Source organism: Microtus oregoni, unplaced genomic scaffold, assembly GCF_018167655.1.
Source record: "Microtus oregoni isolate MIOR12 unplaced genomic scaffold, Mior012 000007F_ref0000211, whole genome shotgun sequence".
Classification (NCBI taxonomy): domain Eukaryota; kingdom Metazoa; phylum Chordata; class Mammalia; order Rodentia; family Cricetidae; genus Microtus; species Microtus oregoni.
The window spans coordinates 57,165,780-57,178,242 of NW_024543066.1; the positions used below are offsets into that span (position 1 = coordinate 57,165,780).

Genomic DNA, 12,463 nt, shown 5'->3' on the forward strand with positions numbered 1-12,463 from the left:
GGAGCGACGAGGCGCCGGCGCGGGTGAGGTGCGAGGCGAAGCGTGCAACGCGCATCTTGGAGAAGCGGTAAAGGCGGGGCCCGGGAGAGGAGTTTGGGTCTTGGGAGAGGCTGGGCGGTGGGCAGCCCGGCATCTGGGGGGCAGAAGTGCCGGTCTGAGCGTCGGGAGGCGTGGGGCACGTGGGGCCGGGTCGCCGTTTGGGGTGGCTGTGCTGAGAGCTACTAACTGCAGGAAGCTCGCCACAGCTGTGCTTGCGCTCCTAGGCTGGCTCCTGGTGAAACGAGGGGCCTTTTGTTAATTTGCCTTTTACCTCCCCAAGTTAGTCCGGCAGCTAGTTGCAGCTGCGGGATGCTTCATTATTTATCTAGTGACAGGGCCTGTGTCAAGATGGCTTGGAACTCGAGCTCCTCCAGCCTTTGCCTCTAGAGAGTTGGAAATACGGGCAAGCGCCACAGCACTCTGCTTTGGATTGTTTTTCTGGTCGTCTTCCTTTCTCTCTTTGCTTTTGTTTCTTCTGTTTGTGTGTTTTTGAGACAGTCTCTTGTGGTCTACCCGGGCTGGCCGAGAACTTGCCCAGTAGCCAACCTTATCCTCCACCTTTCAGGTCCTGGTATTCTGGGGACTGGACACCTGGCTTCCTCACCACCACCTCTCTAGTTAGAGAGGATTTCACATCACCCAGGGTGGCCTTGAACTTGTTGTGGACGGCGGTGGTGGTGCACCCCTTTAATCCCAGCACTCAGGGAGGTAGAAGCAGGTGGATCTCTGAGTTTGAGGCCAGCCTAGCCTGGTCTACAAGAGCTAGTTCCAGGCCGGGCAGTGGTGGTGCACACCTTTAATCGCAGCACTTGGGAGGCAGAGGCAGGCAGATCTCTGTGTTCAAGGCCAGCCTGGCATGTGCTATGAAAATGTGTTTGGGATACTGTGAAAGTTTGTATGAACTTTAATTCCAGCACTCGGGAGGCAGAGGCAAGCGGATCTCTGAGTTCGAGGCCAGCCTGGTCTACAAGAGCAAGTTCCAGGACAGCCAGGGCTACATAGAAACCCTGTTTTTCTTTTTCTTTTTTTTTTAAGGTGTTTGTGTAATTGACCAGCCTGGGCAATTTAGGCCGTTCCAGAAACGGGACACAGGGAAAAAAGGTATAGGTCAGTAGTGAATGCTTCCATGGTTACCCATTCTTAAACTGAGTGTGGGTGGGTGGTATACAGAATCTACCAAGTAACTCTCCCAAATTGACAAGGCGCCTGAATGCCTAAGGCAATAAAAGGTTTTGGTTTTTTCCTCAGACTGTAATCTGGTCACGATTAAATTTATTTAAAACTACTGACTTGGATCAAGTGGTGGTAGCAGCACACATCTTTAATCCAAGGCAGAGGCAGGCAGTTATCTTGTAAGTTTAAGGCAGCCTGATCTACAGAGAGAATTCAAAAAAACACGACTGACTAGGGAAAAAGATTTGGTAAACCTCTGATAGATTCTTTAAGAATTTTACTCTGGGGGCTGGAGAGATGGCTCAGTGGTTAAGAGCACTGACTGCTCCTCCAGAGGACCCGGGTTCAATTCCCAGCACCCACATGGCAGCTCACAGCTGTCTGTAGCTCCAGTTCAAGAGAATCTGACATCGTTATACCAGTGTGCATGAAATAAATGAAGTTAAATAAAGTTTAAAAAAAAAGAATTTTACTCTGTCCTGGTCAGTAAAGCTTACCAGGGCCAGTGGTTATGCAAGCAAGCTTTTGTGGCTGTTTGGTGCTGTAGTTTTTTGGGACCTTTGAGACACAGGCATGGGAACTATACCATTAGGCTACACCCAGACTATATACCAGATGCAATTCTGATCTCTTTGCCAGGATACTGCTCCTGGGTGTGAGGCTTCCACACCAGTGTCTTAAATTTCCTTCTAGGCTTCCAGGGAGAGCATACTTAAAACAAGGTTTACTCCAAAGTAGGTTTTCTGTATGATATGTTTTTAGCTTCACTAGAATAAAACTAATGTTTTTGAGATAAAGATAATCTAATTTTATGTGTGCATACCTGTATGTTCATGGACTTGTGTGTACATGTAGATACTTGTGCATGTGGAAGCTTCAAGTTGACACCAAGTGTCTTCTTCAGTCGCTTTCTATTTTATTTACTGAGAAAAGGTTCCTCACCCGAGCTCCGCAGTTGGGCTAGTCTTGCTATCCAGTTAACCCCACGGATCCAGTGTCTGCCTCTCAAGTGCTAGAAATAAAAATAGCCACAGTGCCTGAGTTTACATGGGTCCTGGGGATCCAGATTCTGGGCCTTGGGCTTATTATACATCAAGCATGTAGCATTGCCCCAATCCAGCATTTTATTATCTGGTGCTACTATATCATAATGTAATAACATTGTATATGTTTTTATCATCTATGTTTTCTACCAGTGTTTATTTTTTAATTGAAGTTGATCAAAATAAAGAATTGTATAACATTGTTACCCTGAAAGTTTAAATAAGGAAAGTTAAGAGAAACTTGTAAAATCACTTAAGACTTTTCATAAGCAAATAATAATTCAAATTCTGAGTGATAGGGTGAACAAACTTTTCAGGTATATGTGTACCTCTATAAAATGAAATGGTTTCTTCCTACTTTACAGGGTTGTGTGAATATTGAATAATCAGTGCATATAAAGTGGCGAGATAGTAGCTTCTTGGCATTTTTTTTTATCTTTGTGTTTCCACTGCCACGGTTGTATCTAGCACATAGAAGTGTTTAATGTGCTTTAACTGCAGGAACAAAGCCAGTAGGTCAGAGGATGCAGGATAACAGACAAGTACTGTGGTAGAGTATCATGACCCACATCAGTCAGCATTAGGAATCCCTGAGGCTTCAGAAGAGATACTACTATAGATGAAACTTGAAAGAATAGAACTTGATAAAGACACAGGTGATGTGTGTCAGAGGAAGATCTTTAAATAGATCCTAGTCCCCTAGCAAATATAAAACAAAAATGAGGCTATGAAAATGGCAGGCAAAAATCAGACACAAAGTATCTTTCATCCTATTAAGGAATTTACATGTAAGCAGCTGAGAGCCTCATTTAAAAATATAAAGAGAAATTGTATTCATTCAACAAAGTACTATTGATCAGATGTTAAGTGTATGCTAAACACTGAAGAAAAAATAATAATTTGTACTCTTGAGGAATTTATATATTTTTTCAAACTACCTTCTTATTTTACGTACCAATCCCAGTTTCTACTCCCTTTCCTCTGGAATTTACGTTTTTGACCTTTATTATTTTGTCTCCCCCCCCCCCCCCCCCCCCGTCCAAGCTGAGGACTGAACCCAGGGCCTTGTGCTTGCTAGGCAAGTGCTCTACGACTGAGCTAAATCCCCAAACCCCAGAATTTACATGAGAGATTAAGTTGGCTTTTAATCATAGTGAAAAACCTGGGATGTTTTGAGAGAAAACATTACAAACAAACATTACTTGAAGTTTTCCAACTTTTTAGGATAAGCTGAGGGATGGCAAATGCAGGGATATTTAAAAGTTTCTGCACCCCCAATTCTCTCTGCCAATGCAGCAATCCAAATCAGACCAAGTCAAACTGAATTAGAAAAAGCCCAGGTTTAATGGATAAAACACTCCTGGATGATTTTCCAGCCCACCACCTAACCAAGAGAGGAAACAGGAAAGACCAGAAAACCACATGTCTGTTTACTGGGGGAGAGGAGGACAGTATAGATACCCTGTGGGAGTGGTCTTGCTGGGCAGTGGTGGTGCACACCTTTAATCCCAGCACTCGGGAGGCAGAGGCAGGCGGATCTCTTGAGTTCAAGGCCAGCCTGGTCTACAAGAGCTAGTTCCAGGCCAGGCTCCAAAACTACAGTGAAACCCTGTCTTGAAACAAAATAAATAAATCAAAATTAAAAACATGTGGAATAAGAATTACAATGAGGGAAATGTTATTTGCTTGACAGAAAAGTGAAGATACAATATCAGAGATTCATAGCAAAGCTAGTAAGGTTTTTTTGGAGACAGTTTTTCTGTGTACTCCTGGAACTTGCTCTGAAGACCAGACTGATTTTGAACTCAGAAATCCTCCTGCCTCTGCCTCCTGAATGCCAGATTTAAAGGCATGTATCAGCTGTCTGGCTGGATAGTGGGTTTTTGTGTTTTGAATACAGTGTTTTCTCACGCCTCTCTGCCAACCAGACAAGTGGTGGCAGAGAACCACTTGTTGATCTGTTTCAGGACGTTAAGTCGGAGTGCAGCAGAAAATGGCCACTGAACAAACTTCATGGACAAGCCTGTCCACTATTCAAAAAATAGCCTTGGGCCTTGGGATCCCAGCAAGTGCAACAGTCGCCTACATCCTATACCGCCGATATAGGGAAAGCAGAGGTGTGTGAACCCGTGTGCACTTGCAATAATATTTTATTGTTAAATTGAAAGCTGTCCTCACCACACCAATACTGTTAGAATACATTTTCTGTGAGAAGGGTTTGAGAATGTCACTTCATTTGTTCTTGGAAAGCTAATTTATGAAGGGACCTTATGTCATTGACTCTTCCCTTTAGCAAACCAACCGTGTGATTTGAAAATATATGTTCATTCTGCTGCTTCTCTCCAGCTGTCGAAAGTAGACACAGCTGGACCTGGAGTACAGATCCCAGAGGAATGTTTCATCTAATGAATGCCTCAGACAACTCTAGCCTTTATTGCTCTACGAGAATCATGTCTTAGAGTAGCATCCCAAAAACTCACAATTTCTAGAATCTGCCTTTCCCATTTTAGCATCTGAAATAGTATCCCACAGAAAATGCCAAGTGGTCCTTGGAGGAGGGCAGGTAGAGTGCTGGGGGTTAAACTTGCCCTTTTGTATACACGACACCCTTATCTCAGCTATAAACCCAGCCCCAGCTCTGGTATTCTGGGATCTTCTCATTTCTATTCAGGTTCTATGTATTGCATGTGGTTGAGATCCACATTTTGTCTCTTGGATTTATGTCTCTTATAGCCTGATTCAGGGGAGGGACAGTTGAGCTTTAGTGTATTTAATTCTGATCTGTCATGGTCTACATAGAAGAGCGATTTACATTTGTTGGAGAAGATGACATCGAGATAGAGATGCGAGTTCCCCAGGAGGCTGTGAAGCTCATCATTGGTCGACAAGGAGCCAATATTAAACAGGTAAGTGTGAGCAGGCATCGATTCTACTGACTCGTTTCCTTCCTCTAACCACATTACACAAAACACCCATGCCACACGTATTTTTAAAAGAAAAACTACAGGAACATTAAACTAACTGCACTGTTTTCCTTCCAAAATTTAGTACTTCTCCTCAGATGGTAGATGATTAAGCTTGAAATAGTATTTGATTGGGGTGGTTCTCAACTTGATAGCATGAATATTTTTATTGAGTAGTTAATGAGCTCCCATTAAATGACAAAGAATTGCTACCTGACTATTCCATCTTTCATCATTGTTTAGCTTAAATGTCCAGAAAGCAAAATCTTTGCTGGGGATGTGAGTATTGGTAAAGTTTACTAGCACTGGGAAGGATCTGGGTTTGCTCCCTAGCAGAAAAAGAATCTTTAGGGGGCTGGAGAGATGGCTCAGTGGTTAAGAGCATTGCCTGCTCTTCCAAAGGTCCTGAGTTCAATTCCCAGCAACCACATGGTGGCTCACAACCATCTGTAAAGAGGTCTGGCACCCTCTTCTGGCCTTCAGGCATACAGACAGAATATTGTATACACAATAAATAAATAAATTATACATAATAAATAAATATTAAAAGAAAAAAAAGAATCTTTAATTGTAAATCCAAACAAAGTCAAAGAACATGGGTTGTAACCACAGAGAAATGATTTTAAATTAGCTACTATGTGGATTACCTTTGTCATTGATTTTCTTGTATGAATATAAGTAAATGAGGGCTATTGGTAATTTCTTGATTTAACTGAGGCATATGACTCTACCTGCTTCCAGGGTTTGATAGAGGTCCTTAGCTAGGACCAAATTGAAGTGTTCTTCCTTCTCTCTGCAGCTGCGGAAGCAGACAGGTGCTCGGATTGATGTGGACACAGAGGATGTAGGTGATGAGCGAGTGCTGCTGATCAGCGGGTTTCCTGTGCAGGTGTGCAAGGCCAAGGCAGCAATCCATCAGATCCTGACAGAGAACACCCCAGTGTCTGAGCAACTCTCAGTGCCCCAGAGATCTGTGGGCAGAATCATAGGTACAACTGGACAGCTTCCTCTTCTTTATTCTCTGCCTGTCTTTCCCACATTCTCGAGGGTTTTCCTGCCTTCCCCTAGGGAAAACACACCTCATTCAGACTTTACTTTTTTTTCTTCAGAACTGCTGTTTTAAAAATAAGGATGCCTTTCAAATAGGTTTCTGTGAACCAGCAAGATGGCTCAGTGGATAAACTGCTGCCAAGCCTGACTACTTGAGTTCCATCCCAGGCCTCACATGGTGGAGGGAAAGAACCAAGCTGCCCTCTGACCTCCACAGGTGCTGTGGCACAGCCGGGTCCACACAGACCGCACATGTACACACACAATAAGTAAAGACTTACTTTTTTTAGAATAAAATTTTTTACAGGGATGCTAGAGATGTCCATAGTGTCCTAGAGCTTTGAAGAAGGCAGTAATCCAGAGATTACCTGTCAAGCTTTTCCCTAGATCGTTCCTTAGTGCTGCTACTAGAGGAGAGAAGTGTCCTGTTTTCAGCTTAGGGTTCTGACACACTCTGGACCATGAGTCTCACAGTGGAAATGTAAAGTACAGCTGCTGTGTAGCTGAAAAGTGGAAATGTCCTGAAGTTAATCCTCCAGATAAGTGGTTCAAATAAAGTTCTATATTCTTTCCTACAGTAGTCACTTCGGTAGCTCCTTATTTACTATCTTACATTCTATTCAAATTAATTACGAGAACTGATTTCTTTTTGTAACATGTAAAAAAAAATAGTGATTTCTCTATAGTGGATATTGGTCAGGACAGCTTTTTCTTCTGTATTAATGTAGGGAGAGGTGGCGAGACTATTCGCTCTATCTGTAAGGCCTCTGGAGCCAAAATCACTTGTGACAAAGAATCGGAGGGAACCTTACTACTTTCAAGACTTATAAAAATCTCAGGAACACAGAAGGAAGTGGCAGCAGCCAAGGCAAGTATACAAGAATGAGGGTGGCCCTTCTGCCCATCCTGTCATTATCTGGCTACGCAGAAATGACCCCTCTTATTCCCACAGCATCTGATACTGGAGAAAGTTTCAGAGGATGAAGAGCTTCGGAAAAGAATTGCCCATTCTGCAGAAACCAGAGTCCCACGAAAGCAGCCGATCAGTGTGCGAAGAGAGGAAGTGGCAGAGCCAGGTGGAGCTGGCGAAGCAGCTTTATGGAAGAATACCGACTCCAGCGTGGAGCCAGCGGCACCCCTGGAGGCTCCTCTCTGCAAAGGAGGTGGTGATATGGCTGTTACTGGACCAAAAGAAGCTTCCTGGGAGAAACCAAATGATGAAAACTTTCAGTATTCTGATGCCCTGAGCAATCCAGAGACGTCCATGTTTGAAAGTATGTAATGAAGAGGAGCCTATTAGATTAACCAACCTAAAATAGAAAAATTCTGTTTTTGTGATTTCCATCTCTGTCATACTGCCTTTTGGCTAATATTTTATTTACTTGGGGTAATACCAAACATTAATAATTTTCCAAGTACAGCTAATGAAGAAAAATAAGATAGAAATATGTTGACAAAAACAGATCTAAGTAATAATTACATTTTTATTATAGTTTCTTTACACATTTTGTGTATGAGTGCGTGCTTGTATGTATGTATTCATGCAGGGATGGGGTGGGGGTATTCACGTGAGTACACGCATACATGTGGTCACCATCCTTACCCCTGTGTTTAGTTCCTAGTACTGACTTCAGTTCTGATGAGTACCGTGAAGTATATGTTTCTGCTTCTGAACACCCCAACCACTTCTGGATCCAAATCATTGACTCCTACAGCCTCCAGTTGGATAAACTTATCAGCGAGATGACCCAGCATTATAACAGTACTCTGGTGAGTTGCTGGAGGGAAGGCTAGGCTGGGGCTTACCTTTCTCAATGTCAGATGTTCCTTTCTTTCCATACTCTTTTAGCTATCACTTGGAAATAACCTCTCCTGACTTTCCATCCCCACGTTTAGCCTGAAGACTTGATTCTGCATGTAGGAGACATTGTAGCAGCACATTTAAATCTAGATGGCTGCTGGTATCGAGCCCAGATTCTTGGTACCTTGGAAAGTGGGAATTTGGACCTCTACTTTGTTGACTTTGGAGATAATGGAGATTCCCCAGTGGAGTCTCTCAGAACTCTCAGGTGAGTACAGAGACCTGTTAGGATCCGAGCTGTTGGCTCATATCTGCCGATTAAAAAAAACTGGGGAGCTAGTGGCAGATATCATCAAGGAGATTTAGAAGGAAATGTGTATACCTGGGATTCTAATTTCATTAAAATTAATCTCTAATTTTAGGAGTGACTTTCTAAGCCTTCCGTTTCAAGCAATAGAGTGCAGTCTAGCACGGATTGCCCCCTCAGGTAAACCAGTTATACCACCTATTGACTTTACCTCCAAACAGTAACTTTCATACAACATGTAAGGAATTGCCCATTCCCAAGCTTTCTGAGTTTTAGAGACTCAGGTACCTTTTCCTTATTAGCACTAGAAAGCAAGACAGAAACTTACTTGGCAATCAGATCCAGACACACCAAATAAGAATATGAATAGTACATTCCTAGCATACATACTGGGGTAGAATGTATCCCACCTCTTACAGCTCCGAGGCTCACACCCTTGTTTTCCCTTATGATCTTCCAGGTGAGCAGTGGGAAGAGGCAGCGCTAGATGAGTTTGAAAGACTCACTCACTGTGCTGGCTGGAAGCCTCTTGTGGCCAAGCTCTCCAGCGATGCCCAGACTGGAATATCAACTTGGCCACAAATCTATTTATATGATACCAGCAATGGGAAGGTAAGGGTGAGGTTCATACATTGCTTGCAGTCACTCTGAAAGATCTGGCTGACCATCTCACCCCATTGCAAATTTGCTCTCCCTTAACAGAACATTATTGCTTTCTTGTTTTTCTTTTTTAGAAACTTGATATTGGGCTAGAATTAGTTCGTAAAGGATATGCAATAGAACTTCCTGAAGACAAAGAAGAAAACAGAACTGCCCCAGATATGTTGAAGGACATGGTGAGTCACTATAGTCATTTAAGGTGCTTCCAGGAAATTTGAGTGCTTAGAGGCACAATGAAGGCATCTAGTCATAAACACTTCTATCAATTTTATTAAGATTTTAATGATTTTTTTCATATGTGTGTTTTGCCTACATGTTTTATCTTTATACCATATGCATGTAGTACCTGATGAGGAAGCCAGAAGAGAGGGTGTTGGTGTCCCTGGAACTGGACTTAGAGACACTTGTGAGCTGCCATGTGCATGCTGGGCACAGAACCTGGGTCATCTGGAAGAACAGCCATTGCTCTTAACCTCTGCCATCTCTATAGCAGTTGTTTTTTTAATCTTGTGTTTGTATCTTTATAATGCATACTAAATGTGTGAATGCCCAAAAAGGAAAGAGACATTGGATCTGCTGAAGTAACAGGAAGTTGTGAGCCATCTAATAACGTGGGTGCTAGGAATCTGACTTGGGCCCTCCTCTAGCCCCACTTCAACTTAATGAGATGAAGCCTATGCCCTCATGAGAACCTTTAGACTATATTTTCCAGGATGAATGAAAATGCAATCAAAAACATTGTGTCTGGGGCTGGAGAGATGGCTCAGAGGTTAAGAGCATTGCCTGCTCTTCCAAAGGTCCTGAGTTCAATTCCCAGCAACCACATGGTGGCTCACAACCATCTGTAATGGGGTCTGGTGCCCTCTTCTGGCCTGCAGGCATACACACAGACAGAATATTGTATACATAATAAATAAATATTTAAAAAAAATTGTGTCTCTCTTAGTCAACTTGAGCAACTGCCTTAACCAAACCTGTGATCAAAATGACAGGCTTCTCCCTTTCCAATTGCCAAAGTACTTTCTTTTTCTTTTTCCATAAGGCCGCAGAAACAGATGATGAGACCAAAAGTAGCCCAGTAGAGATACCAGATACCCTGACCATCCTCAACGTAACAGGTACAGTTATACTTTCATGTCGCATCTGTGCGAGTCCAGATCAGGGAGGTTACTTGCAGCTTGATTTGGGACTGGTAGAGTACTTGACTGACATGCGCAAAGTCCTGGGTTAAATCCCCAGGACTGCATCAGACCAATTCTAGTATTGGTAAGTGGAGGGAGGAGCAGGGTCAACTCCAGTCTGCACTGCATGCAACCATGTCTAAAAACACATGGCTCTTAGGACATTGAACACCAACCACCTGTTTTTCTGCTGAGCTTCACTGGCCATGCCTGCTGGAAACAATCTCACGTTTCTCATTTCTCCTCACTAGAAGGCGAAGGCTCTATGTCGTCTGATATCCTTGATGACATAATCTGGTATTAAGTCTGGGCCGCAGCTGTTGGACCAGCCATCTGCTTTTTACTGTAAGTGGTACTGTAGCAGCAGGAAAGAAATGAGGGGGACACAAGGGCCTTCAATCCCTCCTCCCTATGTTCTCTGTATTTCTCTGGAACATCTTTGATGCAGCTTAACTTGCTTTCAAAGCCCTTTTTTTTTTTCTCTGTCTTTGGCAGGATTTGGTGCCAGGAGAGGAATCTATGACAGATCCATGAAGTCCTTTATTTCAAATGGTGTGGCTTGCTCTGGATCAAATACGTTTTCTGTTCCATTGGACCTACCACAAAGTGATAGATGGAGACAAATAGATTTCTCCTTCACTCCTGGCTCCTCTCCATCTTTCCGTGTGTGAATGCTGCTGTGAATTCCCAGCCTCATTTCTGACTCACCTTCCCAGGTGACTATAGTAGTAGGAAGTGTTTGGACTCAAGACCGGAGTCGTCAGGAAACAAATGGAAATTGGCATATGTTTAAAAGCCTCGCAGAGAGTACTATTCTCACTCTCAGTGCTGAGGTGACTGGAGATAGTTCTTTTGAAATAGTCCTTCAGCTATTTCTTTTTGAACTTTAAAATACAGGTAGAAGAAATGGAGAGGTAGCAGGAAATGCTGTAAATTTCTAGCATGTTTCTGTGTACAGCCACCTAGAGAAAGGTGTAGTTCTGCTTAAATAATTTGGGATTGTTTGCCAAATAAAGTTCTTTATAAAATTGTCTAAAACCATATACTCGTCACAACTTGTATGCCTCTGAGTAAAGTCTCTTCTGAGTAAATCTTGATAGTAATTGCCTGCTGCCTCATACAGAGGCCCATCTTGAAAGATGTATCCTTCCCATACAAACATTCATAATCCTTGCTGTTACTTCACAAGTCACACAAAGCCCACCTGCCCTGGATCAGGACTCTAGAAACCGGGGATCTAGGAATAGGTCTTCATTGTAAACTTGCTGAGCCCTGTCTCCTAGTGTCTCTTGTTGCTTCAAATTTTTTGGACCCAAGTAGCAGAAAGACATTAAGGATGGAGAAGTTTGAGCACGTTTTAGAGTCCTAGAGGAACCTAAACAGGTTCCGACTGGTAGAGCACTGATCTGACAGTGGGATTCCTATACAACAGGCTCTGACCCATTCACTTCTGTTTTCTGCAGTGCTGCTTTCCCTGAAGGTCGGAGGTCATGACTTGCAGTTCATATTAAAGCTCATCAAAACCAACTGGCTTTTCTTGCAGAAAACCCAGGTCCAGCTCCCAGCACCCACAAGGTGCCTCACAACCATCCTGTAATTCCAGTCCCAGGCGATCTAGTGATCTCTTCTAAACCCTGTGGGCACCAGGCATGCATACTGTATATATGTATACATGTAGACAAAACATTCAGGCACATAAAGAAAAATAAAACAACTGTGGCACACAGACACCTCAGCACTTGGAGAACTGAAAGGATCAACGTGAGGTACCACACTATATAGGCCAACCTAGGCTACATGAGACATTGTCTCAAAAAAAAAGTATATCCCCTTTCTTGTGCTCATTATGTCTTGAGTGTCCCCTGCCATTTTTGCAGTATATCACAGTACTTGCTGTCTAGAATGTTCTCTTATTATCTGTTGTAATAACTATTCCTTAGGATGTACATACTTTTCTCTGGTTTTCTCTACATCCAAAGAGGGAATTAGCACGTCTCCAGTTTGAACTGAAATATATGAAGCATCCTAGCAAGGCTTAGTCTTTCTGAACATTCTAGTTGACTGGTCATTGATCTTGGCAGGTGCTCGGTAAATGGGAACGGAAAAATGGTTGAGGGATAAGGAGAAAGCAAAAGGAGCCCTCCCCTGTCTGACTCAGGTCACTGATCTTTTTAGTCATTAAATATGTCCTACAATGAATATTTCTATCAGGTTCATATTCCATTACAGCATCCCCCCTCTCAAGA

General features: G+C 43.0%; 1 protein-coding gene across 2 annotated transcripts; it reads left to right on the forward strand.

Moving 5' to 3' along the window:
- Positions 1-11,164, forward strand: LOC121450880 (tudor and KH domain-containing protein-like). Of its 2 annotated transcripts, none has more exons than XM_041656236.1 (14): positions 1-67; positions 4,184-4,372; positions 5,055-5,161; positions 6,018-6,207; positions 6,997-7,136; positions 7,221-7,542; positions 7,884-8,038; positions 8,165-8,337; positions 8,492-8,556; positions 8,837-8,988; positions 9,111-9,212; positions 10,079-10,154; positions 10,469-10,562; positions 10,713-11,164. In XM_041656236.1, the coding sequence occupies exons 2-13, from the start codon at positions 4,249-4,251 to the stop codon at positions 10,519-10,521; spliced, it is 1,659 nt and encodes a 552-aa protein (XP_041512170.1). In that variant the 5' UTR covers positions 1-67; positions 4,184-4,248; the 3' UTR covers positions 10,522-10,562; positions 10,713-11,164. The 2 variants fall into 2 exon arrangements, with proteins under 2 accessions (XP_041512170.1, XP_041512171.1); XM_041656237.1 differs by having other exon boundaries at positions 5-67; positions 4,223-4,372.
- The last annotated feature ends 1,299 nt before the right edge of the window (positions 11,165-12,463 follow it).